The sequence below is a fragment of the Oncorhynchus nerka genome, linkage group LG7 (genome assembly GCF_034236695.1).
Source record: "Oncorhynchus nerka isolate Pitt River linkage group LG7, Oner_Uvic_2.0, whole genome shotgun sequence".
Lineage (NCBI taxonomy): Eukaryota > Metazoa > Chordata > Actinopteri > Salmoniformes > Salmonidae > Oncorhynchus > Oncorhynchus nerka.
This window is the reverse complement of record NC_088402.1, coordinates 43,954,050-43,978,828: the sequence shown is the minus strand read 5'-3', so window position 1 is coordinate 43,978,828 and position 24,779 is coordinate 43,954,050. Positions and strand designations below refer to the sequence as shown.

Genomic DNA, 24,779 nt, shown 5'->3' with positions numbered 1-24,779 from the left:
TTCTATTGTGACTATTGGCATGGCCTATAATAGATGTAGGTGCTGCTATTTGACCCGGTGTCTCTTGGAAAAGAGATGTTATCTCAATGAGAAAAACCTGTATATATAAAGGTTAAATAAAAAAGAAAACAGTTTAAATACAGTAGCGTCCCTTCTGCTCCCTCCCTATAGACCAGTGTGTCTTTCTCTCTCTCTCTGTCCGTATGGCCTTGTTCCAATGGCGCTGCATCCACAATCCACCAGACCGCCCCCTATGCCCTAACCTCAGCTGCCCCCCCCCCCCCCCTTCAACCTCCCTCCACTCGACCACCACCCAACCTGTCTCCTTATGTCTGCACTTATGTTCTTCCTGTACAATGGCCACATTGTGGTCGTCCCCCCCCGTGCCGCCGATCCTATGAAACACATTAAACTAGTGGCGCGTGCTAGCCTAGCGTTCAGGGGCTACTTCCAAGTATTAAAACGATTGATTGTGCTGCAATTTGGAGTTGTTGGCGTGCACAGCATGTTTTACCAATGGGCCATTCTGGGGGGAGTGTTCGCCTGGTGTCTGGCGCAATATGGAGGCGGTGGAGCATGGTAAAGGGAGAGGACATTGCCACAGCCAATCAGAATGACTACGCTAGAGCGCAGACCTGGGTTCCTATTCTGGCTGTGCCGGGGTGGACATTACAAGAGTACACGGCCATTAAGGCCAGATCGTTCTTCAAGATGTCAAAACGTTCATAGATGACCAGCAGGGTCAAATAATAATCACAGTTGTTGCAACAGGTCAGTAGCTCAGGAGTAAATTGTCAGTTGGCTTTTCATAACCGAGCATGGCTGACCCCAGCTTCCTGGCACAGAGACTATTGCAGCATAGATAATGGAGGCTGAGACGTTGGGGGTCAGCGGACACTGTGGCCCCGTCCAACGATACCCCCAGACAGGGCAAACCAGGCAGGATATAACCCCACCCACTTTGCCAAAGCACCGCCCCCACACCACTACAAGGATATCAACAGACCACCAACGTACTACCCTGAGACAAGGCTGAGTAAAGCCCACGAAGCTCTCCTCCACCGCACGAGCTCAAGGGGGCGCGAAACTACTCAAGAAGATCACGTCACAGATTCAACCCACTCAAGTCGAGTATAGCGCAAAAGATCTGGCACGGTGTGATGCACCCCTCCTAGGATCGGCATGGAAGAGCACTAGTAAGCCAGTGACTCAGCCCCCGTAATAGGGCCAGAGGCAGAGTATCCCAGTGGAGAGAGGGGAGCCGGCTAGGCAGGCAGAGACAGCAAGGGTGGTTCATCACTTCAGTTTTTGCACCCCTGTGCCAGACGACATTAGACTAAATGATTTTGAATACTATGTGAACCCGGGTATGCTAGTGTGCTGCTTGTCGGTGGCAGTTTGAATTTTGAAGGAGTTAACATGATAAGTGAGAATTGAAAGTGTTCTTTGAGCAAGAGTTTGCAGGCTGCTGTTACATGGTAGAAACAGCAGTGTATCTTGTTTATCTCACTAGATTGAGTTTGACAACCGTAGCCTGAGTGCTCTATCCGTCAGCGTTGCGCTTTGTTAGGAGATGGGGAGAGAGAGAAAAATGAAAAGACAAACAGTTTGCAGAAATGTGTGTATCCTTGGACGAGAAGTGCTTAGAGCGAAAACTTCAAAAGAAAAATGACAGCTTGTTTTCAATTGCCGTTAAAAAAAATGGCTTCAACTCGCTTCTTTCTCTCCCAGTCCTTCACTTTTTCTCTCTCTCTCTCTGTTTATCTTTCCCTGTATCATTCTCTCTCACAGTCTCCTCCTCTCTCTCTTCTCGTTCTCCTGTCTCACTCTCTCTCTTTCTCTCTCTCGCTCTTTCTCTCGCTCTCTCTCTTTCTCTCTCTCTCTCTCTCTTTCTCTCTCTCTTTCTTTCTTTCTTCATCTCTTTCTTTCTTTCTTTCTTCATCTCTCTCTTTCTTTCTTCATCTCTCTCTCTCTCTCTCTGTTTCTCTCTCTCTCTCACCTGTCCCTTCCAGTACTGAGGTTCTTTGAAGCTGTGGTGTACATGCCAGCTGGGAGGGTGGTGTTGCCAGCAGTACTTGGGCTGTGAAGTAATGCCTGCAGTAGATCAGTCAGCAGCAGACCTGGGATAGTTGAGTAGACTACACTGCAAACAATGTTAGTGTTACCTAGATATTATTGTATTGAGATAATGAAGTTAAAAATATCTTGAGTTGAGTTCATCGCACTCACCAAGAAAACGCATTTACTAGTTTTTAGTTGACATAGCTTACCCGGAAAATACATCAAGATAATTTGTATTGTTCTAAGATATTCTGACTTCAAGCCTATTTCAAGCCTTTTTTTAAGTAAGCAAAATGATCTGCCAGAGCACTAAGATCATTTGTCTTGGTAAGATGTCTTATTAAGATCAAATAACATGAAATAAGAATTTTTCTTACCCTATCAAGACTTTTTGGTTTTGTTTAAATAATCAAAATTGTCTGCCAGTGCAATGAGATACACTACATGACCAAAAGTATGTGGACACCTGCTCGTCAAACATCATGACCATTAATATGGAGTTGGTCCCCCCCCCCTTGCATCTATAATAGCCACTCTTCTGGGAAGGTTTTCCACTAGATGTTGGGACATTTCTGCGGTTACTTGCTTCCATTCAGCCACAAGAGCATCAGTGAGGTCGGGCACTGATGTTGGGCGATTAGGCCTGACTCGCAGTCGGCATTCCAATTATTCCCAAAGGATTTTGATGGGGTTGAGGTTAGGGTTCTGTGCAAGCCAGTCAAGTTCTTCCACTCCAATCTAGACAAACCATTTATGTATGGGCCTCACTTTGTGCACGGGCACATTGTCATGCTGAAACAGGAAAGGGCCTTCCCCAAACTGTTGCCACAAAGTTGGAATCACAGAATCGTCTAGAATGTCATTGTATGCTGTAGCGTTAATATTTCCCTTCACTGGAACTAAGGGGCCTAGCCAGAAACCATGAAAAATAGCCCCAGAGCATTATTCCTCATCCACCAAACTTTACAGTTAGCACTATGCATTGGGGCAAGTAGTGTTCTCTTGGCATCCGCCAAACCCAGATTCGTCCGTCGTACTGCCAGACGGTGAAGCGTGATTCATCACTCCAAAGAACGCGTTTCCACTGCTCCAGAGTCCAATGGCAGCGAGCTTTACACCACTCCAGCCGACGCTTGACATTGCACATGGGGATCTTAGGCTTGTGTGCGGCTGCTCAGCCATGGAATCCCATTTCTTGAAGCTCCCGACGAACAGTTCTTGTGCTGAAATTGCTTTCAGAGGCAGTTTGGAACTTGGTAGTGAGTATTGCATCCAAGGATAGACGATTTTAACTCCCTACGCGCTTCAGCACTCGGCAGTCCCGTTCTGTGAGCTTGTGTGGCCTACCAATTAGTGGCTGAGCCGCTGTCGCTCCTAGACGTTTCTACTTCAAAATAACAGCACTTACAGTTGACCGGGGCAGCTCTAGCTCTAGCAGGGCAGAAATTTGACTAACTGACACTAACGGTAGGATATATTTATTTAGGATTTATTTGTATTTTTATACACTTTAGAACCCTAGCCAGCTTCACATGGCCCCTGCTCCAGCAAACACACATTAAGATGCACACAGGCAAACACACACACTCCACTCTGCCAAACTACTGCAGCAGAGAAACTAGCCAAGTGCAACATTGTTGTTTTTCCCAAGTGACTGATGTGCAGTATGCACCCTTGATATATGTGCTCACTCCAGTGTGCTGTTTTAGTATGTCTTTCATGTTTGTTCAGTAGAAGTTACACCATATTCACTGAATCCCTCTGCATGGTACCATAGTTGGTCTTTCTTGCAGCGACTTTAAACCTCAACTATCTCCCTTCATGGGAAGCACGGAATCATCCCACTGTATGATACACTTTGGTTCAGGGGGAGAACGTTATGTTATGAATTTGATTCGTTTGGCAGAATTTGAGCCTGGGCCTCGGCTTGGTCTCCGGTTGTCCTCGAGCTGCTCTCATTGTGTGCGCGCCCATTCTGTAAAATGGCTCTGCTGGTTTTCCCTTCAGCTACTGTGTCACTGCCAGCCAGTATGGTTACGAAGGTTGATGTGAGTTGTAGACGGTTGGTTTGGCGTATAGAAGATGTACAGATATAGCCTGGGTGCCAATCTGTTTTTGCTCTCTTGCCAACTCCCAATGGAATTGTCATGCTGAACATTTGGTTTGATAATGACAATGGTGTATAGGCAAAAGCACAAACAGATCTGGGATCAGATTAGTATTGATATTATTAGTGATATTGATGTTTTACTGGCTTGTAGTGTGGAATGCAGCATGTTTTGTCAGAGTCGCTTACAGTACATTTCATTTTGATTCTACAAGATGAATTTGGAGAAATGTGTTCATTCCCCATGCCATTTCCTCACCTCAATAAAACATCAACTGCTCTGACATAGATTCAAATCAAATCCCACACAATCCCTGTCCCTCACAGATTCTGGAGGCTGCTTCAGGGAACGCCGGGCCAGCGTTTTGTTTTTTTGGTACCCATTACCATGGCGACCGCTGCCACCCCCCCCCCCCCCCGACGTTGTAAATCACCACGCCAGAGTTTCCAGGCACTCACATGGGACAGTGAGACAGTCAGAGACATGTCGTAAAAGTGCTGTGACGGTCAGGGCGGCTGACATCTGGGGAGGTGAGGTAGTCTCAGCAGAGCATATCACAGCCACAGTGTGGGCTGTTGTTCACTTGTGGGGTCATCGACGTGTCCGCTAACACATCATTCAGTGTGATACAGCCCCACTGCTGTAGTGTATCGTGTGAAGATCTTTTAGAAATGCTTATAGTCTCTGTATTTGTCTCAGAGTGTCTCAGTTTGTCTCGTCGTCTTTTTTTGTTTCACTTGGGTCCCTCTCTGGGTTTTTGTTCGTTAAGGACGAGATAGGGGGGATCTCTAGGCGTAGTCAAAAGAAAAAAATTCCAACACATCCTGTCACAGTGGGTCATTGTTGTACCTCAGACTTGTGTCTTAGCCTTCACCACGTGGGGTCTTGTAGGCAGGCTGCTGCAAAGCAAGGGCAGACGTCTGTCTGTCTGTCTGTCTGTCTGTCTGTCTGTCTGTCTGTCTGTTAGCCCTAGGTGGGATTCATGTTGTGGATTAGAGAAATAGACTCCACAATCCAGCCTCCCGTCTTAGGGCTTACAAGCCTGGAAAGGTGCCCGAGGCCTTGGAACCTGGTGCAGCCATGGAAGGCAGCACACAAAGACTATCTGAAATAGCATGCTGCTCACCATAAACATACACACACTATCACTGAATGACTTATGCAATTTCCCAAACACTAGTAGCCTAACCTCTTTTTTTCCCTCTACGGGTGCTTTGGTGGTGGTGCACAATACATACATTATGAAGGTGGGCAATCCTGGTATTAGGGGCCCAGTGCCTCTACAGTTAGCCAGCTCAATCAGGGGTTTGTCTGTAAAGCCCGATTCACAACAGACCGAGGGCATTACAGCCCATCTAACAGCCTTGATGTCTGACATCTCACCGTCATACTGAGTGTGTATGTGTATGTCATACTGAGTGTGTGTGTGTGTGTGTGTGTATGTCATACTGAGTGTGTGTGTGTGTATGTCATACCGAGTGTGTGTGTGTGTATCATACTGAGTGTGTGTGTATGTCATACTGAGTGTGTGTGTGTATCATACTGAGTGTGTGTGTATTATACTGAGTGTGTGTATGTCATACTGAGTGTGTGTGTGTATCATACTGAGTGTGTGTGTATGTCATACTGAGTGTGTGTGTGTATCATACTGAGTGTGTGTGTATGTCATACCTAGTGTGTGTGTGTGTATGTCATACACCGTCAGTATGACATACACACACACAGACACAAACAGTAATTGAATATAGACTCAAAAACACGTCCTCATACATATCAGATTCTCATGAATATATATTATCTAGTATATCATTCTTAAACACACACACAAACACACACACACAAACTAGACAAATCATTCTCATCTCTTTTGCTGGATCTCCTTGGACTCACAAAGACAAACACACACACACACACACAGACAGACAGACTCACACACACACACACTCTCGCAAACACAGAAAATCGAAATCATAAATCGGCTTAACTCTCCCCGACACGTCTGTGAATTAAGCCCTTCCGTTACTCTCCGTTTCCCATTATAAAAGTATTGTCAGCCGCTGAATCGGTTACAGGTATCCTTAGCTCTGTCCTGTCTCTCCCTCAATCCATCTTCTTCACCTTTTTCTGTCTCCCAATATCCATCTAACTCCCCCACTCCTCTATCCCCCATCTCTCTCTCTCTGTTTATCTCTCTCCCTTATCTCCCAATCTCTCTCTCTCTGTTTATCCCTCTCCCTTATCTCCCAATCTCTCTCTCTCCTGTCACCCGCTTTTCCATTACCCTCTTCCACCCTCCTCTCTCCAGCCCGCCTTCCCTTCTTTTTTGCTGAGATGAAACTCCGGGAGGGATTGGGCCTTGCATGCGTGCAGAGGGGGGGTGGAGAGATGGGCAAGAGAGAGAAAGACAGGCGAGAGAGAGAAAAATAGGAGAGAGGTAAAGAGAAAACAAAAGAGAAAGGGAAAACAAAAGAGAGAGAAAATGAAAGCGAGGGAAGAGAGAGAGAGAGTGATGGGAGAGAGGAAGCGAGAAAGAGAGAGAGGGGGAGAAAGAGAGCGGCCTGCCACACAGCAGCAGTGTTCTGAACGCCAGGGAGGAGACAGCCTCAGCGATTCTGACAGGCCATGTCTGCTCAGTTTGTTCTCCAATCGTCCCACACAGTCACCAGCAGGGTGTGCACACACACACACACACACAGGAAGACAGACACAGTAGACAAATTAGCGAGGGAAAAGCGAGTAAAAGAGGAAAGAGTCGGGAGCCCAGGAAAAAGGCTTTGTTTCTGAATCACTCCAGAGGTTTGGCTGGTAGAGAGAAGCGAGAAGCAACTCGCTTCGTGACGAGGCGATGAAAGAGCAGCCATGAATTCTTCACATTCCCTCTTGTTCCATCCAGAGCGCCTTATGAAAAAGAACACGTTACCGCTACTGATCCGCCTGTTAGGGCTACACGTGTCGCAATAGCATGAGGGGAAGAGATGTGTGTCGACCACAGACAATCAATGAACCAGTCGCGTACAGCACGTCGGCAACATCAACGGCGGGTATTGACTCTCTGATGCTCTGCTGCGCCGACGCTCAACAACCCATTGGTGTATAAAATGCCACTTTGTTCTCCGCCCACCGATTGGAACTATTGCCTTAACATGCCCTCTACCCCCCCCCTTTCCCCCTCTCCCTCCCGCAGGGTGCAGTGATCACCCCAGCCATGGACCACACCATGTCCATGCAGCCTGCCAACATGATGGGCCCGCTCTCCCAGCAGATGAACCATCTGTCCCTGGGCACTACAGGAAGTGTGAGTACTGTACCATCCATGGACCCCTCCATACGGGGTCTACTTGAGCTAAATCATATCACTTTGAGAATGCACCGTTGTATATCCTATTCACCTCCAATAATATCACTCCGAGGCGGCAGCTATCTTTACTACCATGCCTCCTGTATCTAATATATAAATAGCAGATGCTTTCATCCAAAGCGTCCTTACGGTCACGCGTGCACAGATTGTTTTCGTATGGGTGGCCCCAACAGAAGTCGAACCCGCGACCCTTTGGTGTTGTAAGAGTCATGCTCTACCGACCGAGTCACATAGGACCGTATCTACTAGTATTCTCTGGAGAAACAGGAAAAGGTCTCTTTAATTGTGGATGAGGTTTCGGTCAGTCGACCTTGCTCAGATCGTATCTCCACAAACAGGCGTGGGAAAGATATTTGCATCTGACTGGCATTTTTCTTGTTTCTCCAGTTTTGCCTTCTGCCTCCAGCACCTTCACCAATCAGCTCTGGGTGTGCGGTACATTCTGCCTGAAATCATATTTCTCTGAAAGCCTGCATCTCTTTACTCAAGGAAAACACTATCTTTCACGGACTGTAATCAGGGGCATAGCTTATATCTTTATTACGACTCAAGCCACATACGGTAGTCTCACTCTCAACTCTGCACTTGAACAGTATCGGCGGCAGATTTGGTTCCACCGTAGCTTCACCGTAGTGTTCATATCCTTACCTAATAGTACAGGATTCTACGGTCAATGCCGTATCTACAGCAGCAATATCTATGTCTATATATCTCTGAAAGTGTCTCCATGTCCAACATGGAAAATCCGTCACTTGGTGTGTGTGAACAACAAGATGTTTGACAAGCGTATCTCCTTTAATATCTCAAAGTTGAACAGATTTGCCATTGACTAGAACAACGAGCCTCACTGTGAACGCCAGGCGATATGATGACTCCTCTAACCCGCTAAATCACACATCAACCATATCACTCCAACCAGCTTCCTGTTTTCCCCTTTTAGAGAACTCCCCCCCCCCCCCCCTTGTGTCAGGAGATTTAGAGGTGTCACACACTATCCAGTCTTCCACTTCCTGCTCTAACCCTATGTCTCCAGGGGCAGAGGGGGCTTAGTTTACTCCAGCACTGGGTCTTGAGTGTAATCGCGTGATTGAAACAGTGCTGCATTGTACAGTTACCGCCGGCGCCATGTGTTTCCAGGTGAGTTGTCAGCAACTGCGACGCCATGTTGGCTCTGGGATGAAAGAATGACCCTAATCTCTCCCAGCTGTGCTAACAGGCAGGATTGGAGCGAGTGAATCTACGTTGATGGGTTTTGATGTGTGATGAATATAAATGAAAAGCTCCTTTCTACCCGACTACAGCCCCGAGGCACTACACTGTATGTAGACTATTATGTGTGCTGCATATAGCATGCGATGCCCTGATAATCTATTGGGAAGAAGCCATGTGTTTTCTTATCACGTGGTTTGGAGCCAGATGGGAAAGCCCCTTTATGGTTGCCTCATAGGAAGAACCTGTGGAAACAGGTTATGACTAGGTATATTCGTATGATTTTAACATGGAGTGTTTACATGTGGTGAGCTGTTTTATGGCATGTCATTCATGCTACTCTGTCCTATGAAAGCCTCAGTCAGCACCTGTCTGTCCTCACAGTCAACAACCAAAATGGCCGCCACACCTCAGAATACTTTTGGCTGTTCTCAAAGTCCCTGTGGTGACATGGCTGTGGCTTTTTTCTTTTCTCCCAAAGGAAATAACTAAGTGTTCCCATTCTGCCCCAGGAGCGGTGACCGTAGGTTTCCGAGAATACAGACGTGTTTTTACGGTGAAGAATGAGTATAGGAATATCGGCACCCGCTAAACGGTGGTGAGGAAAGTTCCTCATTACGAAACGGCTTTGAAGGTCAACACAGTTTTACTCCGCTATCAAAATGTGGCGGAAACCTCAACTCACTTTGACAACGTTATTGTCCTGTTCTTGTTTTCAGTTGGAATTCCTAGATATTTTTTCAAGTGCTTGATATTGCTACTTTTCATGTATATTATTCTGACAATGGCCCTCACCCGTTTGTTAGATTCTGCCCTTCGTATTTAAATCCGACAGTGCCTTCAACACAGTGACACAGTTGGGACATGACAAGAGGTGACCTTCCTTCCCCCTAAGCTATCCTTCACATCCAGCTCTGGTCGTCATGGCGACAGTGGCTGACAGACAGGTTGTTGGTCAAACTGAGTGGACTCGTCCCCAGTAAGAGGGATTAGCGCACCATGCTGTCCCTTTTTATCCTCCCTGGGAGGAGCAGCGATGTCCCTCCAGGCGACGGGTTCTTAGGCTCACCCTCCTACAGGTTAACACTGGACCAGACTGGAGAACCAGACAGGCTGCTGCTAGAACCCATCCTCCACACAGCTTTTCTTACGAGCACTGACTTTTCTAATAGGACTGAGGATGCGGTTGTTTCACCTAGCTACCTTAAGGTGGATAACAGGGATGAAGCAAGACTAGTCTGAGCCCTCATCCCTCATAGACGTTGTATGAGCATGGATATGAGTGGGCATCCTGTTGTACAGTGTAACTAATAGTAATGGATTGGGTTTGTATATTTTGTTCCCGCCTGGTCTCAAAGGGCCTTGCATGGTGTGACGGGAGTACTGCGTCAGGGCCCAGCAAGACATTCCGATAGCATATGTCCTCCTTTATTCTTCAGTTTAACATCCATCTCTGTATGGATGACCACAAGTGTCACTCTCTCTGCATACAAATGCAGAGAGAGTATCTGTTGTATTAGGCCCAGGCGTATACGTGAAGTGAAATAGAATGGTGAATGCCGCAAGCCGGCTGGTTCCATCAGGCTAGTAATGCCCCGCAGGGAAGATGCAAATCTTATGAATATCTCTAAAGTGGAACTCATCAGTATCCATTCTGATGCTGTGCCACCATTAATTGCCTACAGCGAGTTGCTGCCGGAACCCGGTATGTACTGTAGACGGACAGATAGAGAGGGAGTTGTCTTGCCTGCACCCCACTGGGGCTCTTGGTTGTGTGGATAGTGCAGTGAGAGGGATCCTTACGGAGTCCACTCACGCCACCCTCGTTAAGAACACAGGCCGAGGCCGCCTCACGCTCATCAAACACGCCATCTGCTCGAGGCTTTTTGTGTGTGTGTGTGTGTGCGCACACTCGTTATCCCGTGTGTGTACTATCTACTATCTATACTACTATCTATACTACAATTAGAGGACCCTCATTTGGCCTAGACATGACCCCCGCGAGCGGTAATGCCAAAATGAACTGGCCAAAATGATCTTGCTCGTTTCAGCCAATTATTCCACCAACTTTACACGCGCTGTCAGCTCTCCCTGTCAACCCCTGACATGTCAGGGCGCTGGGGACTGTACAGTCAGGGTCATGTAAATGGGTTAGCGGAAAGGTCAGGCAGGCTGAAGACGTTCCTTTGTTAAGCCCCCTTATCAAGCTACAGAGAGATATACCATTTCAAAAGCCTGTCTCTGCGTGACACATCGGTTTTGATATCGCTAATTAAGTTCCGCTCCCCTCCATTTGCTTTCATGCCAGTCTTCACAGGTGAGTTAGTGGAATAACTAATGGATTACGGGGAGGGACAAAAGGCCCTGAGGAATTGGTATGCAACGGGGCGCCGTTCGCCAGAGCAGAGAAGGTCACACAGGGAATGTGATAGCCCTCTTCTAGTGGATTCTGGACTGAAAGAGAAGGACAGAGAGAATGAGGGAGGGAGGGAGAGAGAGAGGGGACAACCAAGAGAGAGTCTTACAGAGTCAGGAAGTCAGACGTGCCACCTCACCCCATTCACCTCCCTCCCCCTACCATCTTCCCCTCCCTCCCCCTACCATCTCCCCCTCCCTCCCACTACCATCTCTCCCTCACCTTCCACCTCCTCACCTTCCACCTCCCTCCCCTACCATCTTCCCCTCCCTTCCCCTATCATCTCCCCCTCACCTTCCCCATCCCTCCCCCTTCCTCCCCTTACCATCTTCCTCTCCCTCCGCACCCGTCCTCCCAGGGTGTCGGTGGCCCTGTGCAGCAGGGAGAGGAGAGGGGTAAGTTAATCACCCGTGTCCGTGGCCTTTAACTCCTCTCATTAGCGCTGCGCAGCGGAGCCGTACCCGATCCATTAGCGTCGCTGCCGGTAATGACACTCCACCGGCGCCGGGCCAAGAGAGGGGGCCACGGCCACGCGTTTCATCACTGGGAGGGAGGCAAAGAAACGAGGGAAAAGAGGGAGAAAGAGAAAGGAATTGTCCTTCCTTTTCCTGTGAAAAACAGAAACAGGAAGAGGCGAGGCAACCCGGCTGGGTTTTTATTATGAGGGATTTTCAGGCGTTATTGCTAAAAGCCTCTCTCTCTCTCACACGAACACACATGTACTGTACACTGGGGAGGGGAGAGCTTAGATTGATCTGCATATTGTGTAGACATCCTACACACAAGCATGTGATGATTAAAAAGCATAGACTGTCAAATCAAACACACACACACACACACACACAAAGGCCCACTAGCCTCCATTTATTTTGCATGAGAAAGCCATGTGGCTGTCATCCAACCCAGCATGTAGGACGTCTGTAAAATGGCCATCCTGCAGCTCTGTTAAAAGGCCTGGTATGGAATATAGGCCATGGGGTGCACACACACACACATGCACACATACACAGTTCACGCGCACGCACACCAAAACACACGTGTAGCAGGCACTCAGGGTCATCTGAGTGCTCTGTTTTGCTCTCCTCTGGTTTCTGCTCTCTCTCCCACTTAGGAGGGGGCATTTGCCTGCCTGTGAAGTCCAGGATCAGCAGGGTGTCTGCTTTCTCCTCTCGGTTCCTTTCTCACTAGCCTCCCATAGTCAGACAGCTCTGGTAAAAACACATATGTATGTCTCACAGCGCCCTCCTAAGGATGGAAAGGGAATTACAAGGACATATATATATATACACTGAGTTTACCAAACATTAGGATCACCTTCCTAATATTGAGTTGCAACCCCCCTTTGCCCTCAGAACAGCCTCAATTCATCAGGGCATGGACAAGGTGTCGAAAGCATTCCACAGGGAGGCTGGCCCATTTTGACTCCAATGCTTCCCACAGTTGTGTCAAGTTGGTTGGATGGTTTCTTTGGATGGTGGACCATTCTTGATACATTCTGGAAACGGTTGAGTGTGGAAAAACCCAGCAGCGTTGCAGTTCTTGACACAATCCGGTGTGCCTGGCACCTACTTCAAGGCTGTCTCACCACCGGCCGTGATTGGGAGTCCCATAAGGCGACGCACAATTGGCTCAGCGTCGTCTGGGTTAGAGTTTGCGCGGGGTAGGCCGTCATTGTAAATAAGAATTTGTTCTTAACTGACTTGCCCAGTTAAATAAAATATAAATACAATAAATGAATACCATACCCCATTCAAAGCCACTTAAATCTTTTGTCTTGCCCATTCACCCTCTGAGTGGCACACAATCCATTTCTCAATTGTCTCAAGGCTTCAAAATGATTCTTTAACCCATAACGTGTCATCCATAACGTTCAGTCACTTGGATCGCGACAGTCTGGCATGATTGTTAATAAACCGAACCGGCATCGATGATTGTTTCTGTTTCCCGTGATCAATTGATTGTTGCTGAAGTTAGGACAAGGACAAGACATGACAGGTTGTTGATGTGTGTGTGTTCCAGTACATGACAGGTTGTTGATGTGTGTGTGTGTTCCAGTACATGACAGGTTGTTGATGTGTGTGTGTTCCAGTACATGACAGGTTGTTGATGTGTGTGTGTTCCAGTACATGACAGGTTGTTGATGTGTGTGTGTTCCAGTACATGACAGGTTGTTGATGTGTGTGTGTGTTCCAGTACATGACTGCTGCGGCTGCCGGGGCGCCTATGCAAGGGACCTACATTCCTCAGTACACTCCTGTGCCTCAGACAGCCGTCCCCGTTGAAGTAAGTGAGCCACAGTCTGTTTTAACATCCTCGTGGGGACCAAACAATTGATTCCCATTCGAGATGCTATTTTCCCTAACATTAAACCTAACCCCTAAGCCTAAAATGGCCTTTTTATCCTTGTGGGGACCGGCGAAATGTCCCCACTTGTCCGATTTTTCCCTTGTTTTACTATCCTTGTGAAGACTTCTGGTACCCACAAGGATAATGAAACCAACAAAAAAAAAACACAGACGCAGAGATACATGGATACACACACATATACACAGATCTACACATAGATTGCATGTACATACTCACACTGGATGCACACACACATACACTCCTAAGGGCAGGAATGCATACACACTCTCACACACACGCAGATGGACAGGCACAAACACACACACTGACACGGCAACATCCGCTCGATTTAAAAACTGCCACGCACACGTTGCCACGGCTACTGTTGAGTGTGCCGAGCGTGCAGTTCAGAGCGGTCGGGCACACGTTGAGAAATGACGAGTGTGGAGGGCTGACGGCTCCGGCCCATTCAAATGGAGTATCAGTCGTGTGTCAGATGGCAGGCGCTGAAGTGAGACACACTGCCGGCGGTGCTGTCCCTCTCCCGGATGGCCCGTGTGCTCATCACACACATTCCTCAGCCCCAGGCCTCTGGTTAGCGAGTGGCTGCCCAGCCGACAACGCCCTGACACCACCATCCATCTCCCCCAGCTCCAGACAGGAGAAGATAATCAGGAGATAGCTGCCCTTCATAAAGTCACGAGAGAGAGAGAGAGAGAGAGAGGACAGAGAGAGAGACAGAGCGAGAGAGAGAGACAGAGACAGAGAGAGAGAGACAGACAGAGAGACAGAGAGAGAGACAGAGAGAGAGACAGAGAGAGAGAGAGAGAGAGGACAGAGAGAGAGACAGAGAGAGAGAGAGAGAGACAGAGAGAGAGAGAGAGACAGAGAGAGAGAGAGAGAGGACAGAGAGAGAGAGAGAGAGAGAGAGAGACAGAGAGGACAGAGAGAGAGAGAGGACAGAGAGAGAGACAGAGAGAGAGAGAGAGAGAGACAGAGAGAGAGAGAGAGGACAGAGAGAGAGACAGAGAGAGAGAGAGAGAGAGAGACAGAGAGAGAGAGAGACAGAGAGAGAGAGAGAGACAGAGAGAGAGAGACAGAGAGAGAGAGACAGAGAGAGACAGAGAGAGAGACAGAGACAGAGAGACAGAGACAGACAGAGAGAGAGAGACAGAGAGAGAAAGACAGAGACAGAGAGAGAGAGACAGAGAGAGACAGAGAGAGAGACAGAGAGAGACAGAGAGAGAGAGAGAGAGAGAGACAGAGAGAGAGAGAGAGACAGAGAGAGACAGAGAGGGAGAGAGACAGAGAGAGAGAGAGACAGAGAGAGAGAGAGAGAGAGAGTTAGCCCAGGGGTTCTCTTGCTGCCTCTCGACCTATTCCATCCTCAATGCCGCCATCATATATCTGTACTGTTGAGATGAGCTGCAGACAAGGAGTATCTCGGAGGGTGATGTATTAACATGGTGTTGAGAGCATCCTTGGAGTCTTGTTAACGTGATGGAGATGAGACCGTGATGGCCGACGATCAGTGAGGTTAAAGTGCATACGGAATTGAAGCCCATATCCTTTCACATGTAGTCTTGTGACTTTAAAAGAGTTTTTCTTTTTTTCTCTCTCTCAAGGTTAGTGTAGTATTACTGAGGAAATCGTTGAGGAAGATCCATTAGGTTTAGGTTTATTTAAACAGCTTGGGACATAATTACGCAGAGACATACACTACCGTTCAAAAGTTTAAAGCTATTTTTTTTTTGTCCATTAAAATAACATCAAATTGATCAGAAATACAGTGTAGACATTAATGTTGTAGCTGGAAACGGCAGATTTTTTATGGAATTTCTACATAGGCGTATAGAGACCCATTATCAGCAGCCATCACTCCTGTGTTCCAATGGCACGTTCTGTTAGCTAATCCAAGTTTATCATTTTCAAAGGCTAATTGATCATTAGAAAACCCTTTTGCAATTATGTTAGCACAGCTGAAAACTGTTGTCCTGATTTAAAGAATCAATAAAACTGGCCTTTAGACTAGTTGAGTATCTGGAGCGTCAGCATTTGTGGGTTCTATAACTTGATAAGCTAACACAACGTGCCATTGGAACATTGCTGATAATGGGCCTCTGTACGCCTATGTAGATATTCCATTAAAAATCAGCCGTTTCCAACTACAATAGTCGTTTACAACATTAACAATGTCTACACTGCATTTCTGATCAATTTGATGTCATTTTAATTTCTCAGTGACCCCAAACTTTTGAACGCTAGCGTATGTAAAATGTGATGTCATACAAAATATATTACAAAAAAAAGGTTACATTGAGTTACATGGAAGATGTCACTTCCTGTTGTCTCACACCCACTTCTTGTCCCCATAGGGAGTGGTCACGGATGCTTCTCCTCAGTCGGTGGCCCCCTCATCGCAGGATGTGAGTGGGCAGCAGCAGCAGATCCAGGTGGATGGCTCCAGTGACCTTGTTACTGCTTACTCATACCAGTCCAAGTGAGTACTGCTGACATCATGACTAATAGCTGTCATGTATTATGCTGTCATTGTCTGCTATTTTGCCATATTATAGCTGACTAATTGCTGCTTTGTTCTTTTACATTGAGTTTTTATAGCTGTTGACTCCTTTAAAAGGGATCGTTTTCCCAAATTACAAATTATATATTAGTTTCCTTACTCTCTAGTCTAAGCAGTCTATGGACAGGGTAAAATCCGTGCTTTGGTTTTGGTTTTGTTTACCTGGACACTGGTTTAAATGCTGTCATACCGTGTCCATAGACTGTTTATTCTACAAGGTAATTCAATATGTAATTTTGAATTAATAATTCAATTTGGGTGAATTGTCCCTTTATTCTCTCTCATTATGGTTCTTCTCTTCCTCATTAGATAGCGACCGGCGCGGAGAATATTCCTGTGACAGCGTTGCCTTGCAACAGAGGGGTTGGCTGCACTGAGAATGTGGAGAGAAGAGGGATTGCTTCCAGATTGCCCAGGCACCAAAAAATAGACACTTTTTTCCATTTCATACCTGGAAGAGAGGAGGGGTAGGGGGTGGGGGTGGAGTCGCTGGGCACAGTGCAAAGTGGTGAAAATGTTTAGTCTGAGAACATGCCTGGTGGACTGGGCTTGAGCTTGAGTTGTTTCTTCAAGAAATTTCTCAACTGAAAAAAAAAGTACAAAAAAATACAAAAACGAATTGAAATGTTGAACGCGCAGGTAGGTGATGAGGTTTATTTTGTAATTAGAAAAAGGGGAGTCAAAGTTTGAGATACACAGAGATTGTCTTCCTCAGATATTAAGCTACGATTTCTTTTCACTCTTTTTTTTTGGATTTCTCGTGTAAAATTTTAGTTTTCTAGATATATTCAAAACAACTGTTTTTCTTTCTTGAATCTTCATGGCCTTAATTTTAAGGGTGTCAGAGGACTTTTTACAGAGAGTTAAGTCTGGCGTCTCGTTGAAAATAAAAAGCGAACTAAATCAGTCTCTTAGACCACTGTGATGGTACAAGATACTGCCGGAGTTGAGCTAGAGACATAAAACAAAAAGAAGATCTATCACATAAACTGTACAGATTTAATAGAGAAGAGTTTTTTTCTTTTCTTCATTAGAAGAAAACTTTGATAAATAATTATGTCAGAGGTAACTGAGTGTTAGAGAAAAAACTAAAATGTCTGCAGAGGAAAAGAGGGGGAGGAGATAAAGCTTTGAAGAGATTATTCAGAATTAGGAGGGGGAAAAAGACACTGCATTGTAGAAAAGGCAGTCTGTTGCAAATGCTGAACTTGTTTTTTTATGATCATAATTATATAATTTTATGGCAAGATTGCCGTTGATGACGTTAGCGCTTTTTATCTGCAACCTTTGACCTTTTTTTATGAGCTTTCAGATGTTTTTAGCCCGCTTTGCTTGTCACACTGCAACAACAAAAAATAATTATGAAGAAAAAAAGTCTAAAACAAACACACACAAAAATGTGGGAAAAATGCTTGCAGTGATTATACTTCGTAGATAGCCTACAGCAGGAGCTTACGGTTTAAACCAATCAGAGCAAAAGCAATAGAAGAAATTGTTGACAATTTCTGTAGTCTTTCCTAGTTGTGGATCAAATGCAGCCCAAGGATGGCCATTTTTATACCAAAGATGAAGAGACACTCTGATCCAGAGTTTTTTAGTTTTTCAGTTTGATTTTGTTGTTGATGTTTGTTATTGTTGATGTTGTTGTTGTCATGGTTGTTTTTAATTTGACCTTGATGGCCGGACCAGTCTTTACTTTTCCCTCCGTTTTTTGGTTTAAGCTAACTTCCACGGTTGTCGAAACTATCACGCTGACGTCAAACAGTATTTGGGCGTGTGATGCAACTAGTGGCAGTCCGACCTAATGTCCATCTCCACCACTTCAATTGTCATTCCGTCTCTCAACTGTCGTGCTCAACTGTCGTGCTCCACAACTTTCGCCAGCCATGCGGGCATTCCACTCGTCAACAATAGACAAAACACTATAGGAAGAATTGTGGAATGTTGCAGCCTGCTCCTACTTGGTCATTGATGCGTCGCCTCTGGCTTTTTTTGGCTCACTGATTTCTGCCTCTGCTCTGTCTCTTTATCTCATTGAATCAATGATAACGGAATGAAACTGATTTTAAAAAATGTATTCCCTCCCAGGGAGTCTCATCAATGTTGCCCTACACCCCCCCCCCTCTCCTGTTATACAAACAACAAACACCAAAACTGTATGTGTTGACGTAAAACATGTCCTCCTCCCCTAGGCGCTATGTCCTTAGTAGTGCTGAGCAATTAACTGAAATGTAGATGAATTTTTCGTTTTTTAAACAACTAATTGGTGAAATGTTTTGAATTCCATTTTGTTCGTTTCCTCCCCCCCCCGTGAGCTCAATGCGCACATTTATCTGGAGATAAATCGGATCTAGCCTGAACTGTGCGATGAAATAGGGATTGGAATTTCCAACAGACCAATATTCTACATAGTTAAGCGCATAAAATGTGGTAGTTAACTACAATGACCATAATCCCTTGTACGTACATCTACTACTCCAGTCTGTTTCTTTTACGCCTGCTAGGGAAGAGAGATGAATGTGCAATCATGAGGTGATATAGAGAGCAGCTGTTGCTTCGTGAGGTATCTCTACCTGAGAATACATGATCTAAGTGATTGAGGAACTACAAAATAGTGTTTTTTGTCAAACAGCATAGGCAGCAGCTCTATAGAGACGAGATGATGACTTGAAATGAAACAATAAAGTCATCAAATAAAACAAATGTAATATACACAACTGAAATATTTTATTATACTAAAGTAATGTGAATAAATGATGGTTTGATTCATTAGGATCCCCATTAGCTGACGCAAATGGCGACAGCTAGTCTTAGTGAGGTCCCGGCACATAATGACAAAGACATTACAGACAAAAAAAAAGACTTTCCAATTTACATGTCAGTACATACACACAAGTAGGTCACACGTTAATTAAGCAATAAGACACGAGGAGGTGTGGTATATGGCCAATATACCATGACTAAGAGCTGTTGTTAATCACGATGCAACGCGGAGTGCCTGGATACAGCCCTTAGCTGTGGTACAGTGCGTTCGGGAAAATATTCAGACCCCTTGACTTTTAGCAAATTTTGTTACGTTTTGCCTTGTTCTAAAATGGATAAAATAAAATAAAATATCATCAATCTACACACAATACCCCATAATGACAAATTGAAAACAGGTTTTTAGACATTTTTGCAAATGTATTAAAAATTAAAAAACAGCGATAGCTTTATTTACATAAGTATTCAGACCTTTTGCTATGAGACTCGAAATTAGGCTCAGGTGCATCCTTCTTCCATTGATCATCCTTGAGATGTTTCTACAACTTGGAGTCCACCTGTGGTAAATTCAATTGATTTGACATGATTTGGAAAGGCACACACTTGCCTATATAAGGTCCCACAGCTGACAGTGCATGTCAGAGCAAAAACCAAGCCATGAGGTTGAAGGAATTGTCCGTTGAGTCCCGAGACAGGATTGTGTCGAGGCACAGATCTGGGCAAAGGTACCAAAACATTTCTGCAGCATTGAAGGTCCCCAAGATCACATTTGCCTCCGTCATTCTTTCATGGAAAAAGTTTGGAACCAGGTACCATCCCTATGGTGAAGCATGGTGGTGGCAGCATCTGTGCATGTTTTACAGCAGCAGGGACTGGTCAGGATAGAGGGAAAGATGAACGGAGCAAAGTACAGAGAGATCCTTGATGAAAACCTGCTCCAGAGCGCTCAGAACCTCTGACAGGGGCGAAGGTTCACCTTCCAACAGGACAACGACCCTAAGCACACAGCCAAGACAACCCAGGAATGGCTTCGGGACAAGTCTCTGAATGTCCTTGAGTGGCCCAGTCAGAGCCCGGACTTGAACTCAATCGAACGTCTGTTGAGAGACCCTTAAAATATATGTGCAGAGATGCTCCCCATCCAACCTGACAGAGCTTGAAAGGATCTGCAGAAAAGAATGGAAGAAACTCCCCACAGGTGTGTCAAGCTTGTAGCGTCATACCCAAGAAGACTCAAGGCTGTAATCGCTGCCAAAGGTGCTTTAACAAAGTACTGAGTAAAGGGTCTGTATACTTATGTAAATGTGATATTTCAGTTTGTTGTATTTTTATTCATTTGCTAACATTTCTAAAAACTTGTTTTTGCTTTGTCATTATGGGGTAATGTGTGAATATTGATGAGGGGGGAAAACGATTTAATCCATTTTAGAATAAGGCTGTAACGTAACAAAATGTGGAAAAGGTCAAGGGGTCTGAATACTTCCTGAATGCACTGTACATTGGCCATTTTCCAAAACAAACCCGAGGTGCCTTATTGCCATTATAAACTGGTAACCAACATAATTAGAACAGTAAAAATAAATGTTTTGTCATACACGTGATTTACGGTCTGATATACCACAGCTGTCAGCCAATCAGCATTCAGGGGTTGAACCACCCAGTTTATAATAAGTGATAAGCAGTAATGGGCAGTCATTATCATAATTGGACTTTTAATAATTGTATTATTCTGTGTTGTTACAGCATTCAACCCACATAATTCAGAGTGCATTTAATCTAAAAAAAAATAGAGAGAAATTGTACACTGTGATTTTAGTCCTTTTTATAATTGACCCAAAACCAAACCAATCTCAAAAAGCACTAATCGCTCAGCACTATTAGGACAGGAACTAAATTCACGACTAGCGTTGACACGTTAGCATCTGGTGTGCTTCTTTGTTTAACATCTGAACGTTGAACATACCGAACCGACATATGGAAGCATACCGTAGTGTTATCGGCTTTAGCAAACGTTATCTCTCTTCAAGATCCATCTGATAATGAACCCTATTAGATTCCATTTTTACGGGCTGGATAAACACTACTGTACTCTGACCTAATGGGTTCTTTTCTAGCCAGAATAGTACACTACAACATGTTGACGGTAACCTTTCAACCAAGCCTAAAAGGCCTCTGTTGTCAGCCTTTTGTCCCCAATTAGCCTCTTTAGCCTGTAAACGTCTCCGCCTCACCTCTTTCAGCCTCCCATCAATACCATATCCATTGCCATTAGAGATTTTTTTTCGATGACTTCATCTCCGAAGATTGTCCCATAATAAATGGGCTTGTGTCTGTGGGATGGCAGGCGCGCTATTTCCATTAAAGTGCCCTGTTCTGGAGCACTGTGTGTCTCTGTCCCCATTACGGTACCCTGTTAGAGTGGCTGAGTGTCTGGCTGTGTCTGAAATGGCATCCTATTCCATATATAGTGCACTACATTTGACCAGGTCACAAAGGGCTCTGGTCAAAAGTAGTGCACCATATAAGGAATAGGCTGCCATTCCTGACGCAAGCCTCTGTGTCTCTGTATGCCTGCCCGCTGTGGTGTTAGAGCCCTGAAAAGCCTCCTGTTTTTCAGTGCTCTTTGTGTACCGCTGGCACCACTAATGTGACCAGGCTTCACTCTCTCCTCTCCTCTCTCTCCCTGTGAGGTTTTCCCTCTTTATTGGACAGCGCAGGACCTCAACCACAAACCAATTTTAGTCACATTCTCAATGAGTCTTGACGGGGTCCAATTTGTCTCCCCATAGGGCATTGGGATCCACTCCAGTGTCTCTGAAAGCCCCTTTCGAGAAAAGAAGGGGGGGGGGGTTGTGTTATTTTTCGTTCACAATTGCGAATATTGAGATCCAGCAGTTCGTGTGACTCAAAGGCAGGCTGTGCATTGCATTCTGGGAAAGATGGCAGTGACGTCATAGGTCGGCTATGACATCACACATAGCAATGTCTGTAACAATGTCATTGTTCATCGAGTGCCTTTTAACGAAGCTTCCAAATGATTCCAATATCTACAGGATAGACAAAAAGCACATGGAAAAGCTATCTTATATGAGGGAACCGTTGATTTTTTTTACGGGTTGTGCTAATGAAAATACTAGAAATGTACAACCTAATCTAAGGTGCTGCAGTGGAAGCTGTCTTGGGCATGTTGCCTACTTTGTGTCCATTGGACTGTGATGCACTGGCCATTCTTGATCATCATGAGTTTACTACAATTGCTCTTCCCTTATTGGGTTGTGCTTTTTAAAACCAAGTGAAAACAGGCACATAGTGAACTACATCGTCCACATAGTGAGCTGGCATCACGGCCGCCATATTGTTCTTGTCAGAAACACAGGCAATAAAACCAGAGAAAATATGACCATTCAACCTTTTGTTGTCCCATCTTCCATCCAATGACCGGTCAGTGATCAAATGTTACTGTGCCAATCTACCAACACCGGAGCTACTCAGCTGCTCACTGTCCCACACATCTCTCCTTTTCCTCTTTACACTCATCCTGTCACCTCCCCTCATCCTCTGCTTTCCGATTACAGAGAACTTTTGATTACAAGATAATCGTTAACTCTGGAGTGTAGGCTATATACGCGCCAAAATCGCCCACTTTTTTTATTTGAGACAGACCAACAAATCCAAAACGGCTCGACCTTTTCACACCACTGACAACAACCGTCCACATTTCTTGCACATTGCTCTGGGTAATAACATTGTTTTCGCTGTGTTATTTTCCCCCTCTCCTGCCACGCGTGAGCAGGCTAGCTGCTACAGTATTGAGGTGTCCAGAACTTAAGCTAGACCTTCGGTCGAGGTTGCTGTTTGCTCCTCAACCTCTATGGTGTTCAAACTGTAACCGCAGCCAGGTTCTCTGCATCATAAACCACTCTTACAGCTGCTACTTTAAGAGACAGAATAAAAGAGGAAACCTTTTGATTAACTGTAGGAATCGGACCGCAATCACCTTTGATTACAAAGCTCAGTGCTCTACAAATATTGTTACCTTCTACGATTCAATAGTAAAGGACTGAAAAGGAAATAGGTTTACAAATAGAGCTCACAAAGAATCGCACGACCGAACCGCGTGGGCTCCGAATTGCTGCTTGAGATTCAAGAAAGACAAAACGTTGAAGTGACTAGAGGTTTGCCTCGATTGGGTAAGAGAAATCTCCTTGTGAATCTTTCATCGCCCATCAATGAGGCCATTGCATAATTGAAATGGCATTATCTTGGCTGACTCGACTTCTGTCTCATTCTACACTAGTTGTAGCACAATGGCAAACTTGGCCTGGTAAAATGCCACTACGTTTTGGCGGGCTACAGTTAAGGAATCTATTTTGGTGAAGGATAGCTCCGATAGCTAGCTAGCCTATGTCTCAGCACAAGCCACAGCCAGATAGGGTCATTAGCTCCTGTTGCCAGGCAGAAGTTGTCAAAGCGCAGAGTGTTGAGCAGCTCCACCTCATGCAGCACTGTGAGAGAGACTCAGTTCAGTCCGTCTGTCCATTCATTGCAGGTCTGTAACCAGCTGGACCTCACGCTCGCACTGAGGGGAGAAAGTTACTGATTGGAAGCATGCTCTACCACAACCGCAGACAGACAGACACACACACACACAGAGTGTGCTAGTCTTCTCATCATCTGTTCATCAGAGTAAGGTTATCACTGAGAGACGAAACCTCTGTTCTCCATTGCTTACTATCATAGAGTCTCACTTAATCTAGGTAGGCTCTAAGGGGTCAATCCTAACTTCCACATAAGTAAAATGTTCACTTAGTCTCCCGTTGACATCAATGCATCACTAACTAAAACACTGACTCTTAGTGGAAGTCGGGATTCACCCCGATGTCTTCGGTAACAGAACAGTAGTGTTCCGTTTCAGTCTACTGTATCCATCCAAGTTGGGCTACAGAGGTGCTTCAGTTCACTGCCTGTTTTTAACGCCATCCACTTCTCCAATCCGTCCCACGTCGGTCTCACTGCCTCCGTCCAGATATCAAGCCAGTCGGTCATATCTATCTCCCATATTTCTAGTACTAGGAACATATTCACCACAATGGCGTTCCAAGTGGTTCAATGTCATACCCCATTGTCATGGGCTTCTTGTGAATTCCCCCCGTTGTGACTAGACAGTGGTTTAGAAAAGACGGGTCTGTGTCCGAAATGGCTCCCTATTCTTATATAGGGGATATTGTGTCCTATTTCGGCACCCTATTCCCCATACAGTGCACTACTGCACTGTGTTAAGACAAACAGTGTCTCAGAGTTAGGCCTCACCTCGACATAACGTCTCCCACAGTGAAGTGTGACAGGAGCGCTCCGGGCTCGATATCACTCAACGCTCTTTCAGCTCTTACCACCACGTAATTCAGTGGGGAAATTGCTCAAACGCCCACGCACACAAAAAAATGTGGCCCACGCTTTTTTTAAAATTGATGCTCCGGTTCACCTTTGACGGGAGCCATCGATTGGCCACACATCCCCAGGAGCTCAGCTAACCGAACACACACCTTTCCCGGAATGAAATGGCTCCCAGAGACATCAAACACTATTGAGTAACAATCATTAGAAATAGCCAACCAAATTTTCTAGAGAAACCTACAGAATTTGCATTAGGCGTCAGCAGTATTATTAAAGATCAAATAAAAAAATAATATTTATTAGGACAGTAGAGCGGTTCTTTGATGTTTTTGTTTAGTTCTGTTTTTTTGTTTTTGTTTTCTATTTGGGAGGGGGGTAAACGCAAAGGAGGACGTGGTCATGCCTCACTCACGCCACTCAGTGTGTGTGTGATCCTTGAGAAATATCTGTACATCTGTGGATGTTAAGATTACATTTCAATTTTAATGAGTTGGTTTTTTTTCTCTGATGAAGCTTTCAATAAAAAAATGTGTAAAAAAAATC

The 24,779-nt window shown here is 45.4% G+C and overlaps 1 protein-coding gene across 1 annotated transcript in view; it reads left to right on the top strand.

Moving 5' to 3' along the window:
• The window catches only part of LOC115131756 (RNA-binding motif, single-stranded-interacting protein 3-like), a 225,349-nt gene extending 201,053 nt beyond the window's left edge, over positions 1-24,296 (top strand). The window contains exons 11-14 of the mRNA XM_029663709.2: positions 7,354-7,464; positions 13,346-13,435; positions 15,874-15,998; positions 16,389-24,296. Of these exons, the coding sequence (XP_029519569.1) occupies positions 7,354-7,464; positions 13,346-13,435; positions 15,874-15,998; positions 16,389-16,392 (330 nt within the window). The 3' untranslated portion in view covers positions 16,393-24,296. The remainder of the gene's footprint in view (positions 1-7,353; positions 7,465-13,345; positions 13,436-15,873; positions 15,999-16,388) is intronic.
• Positions 24,297-24,779: the final 483 nt, after the last annotated feature.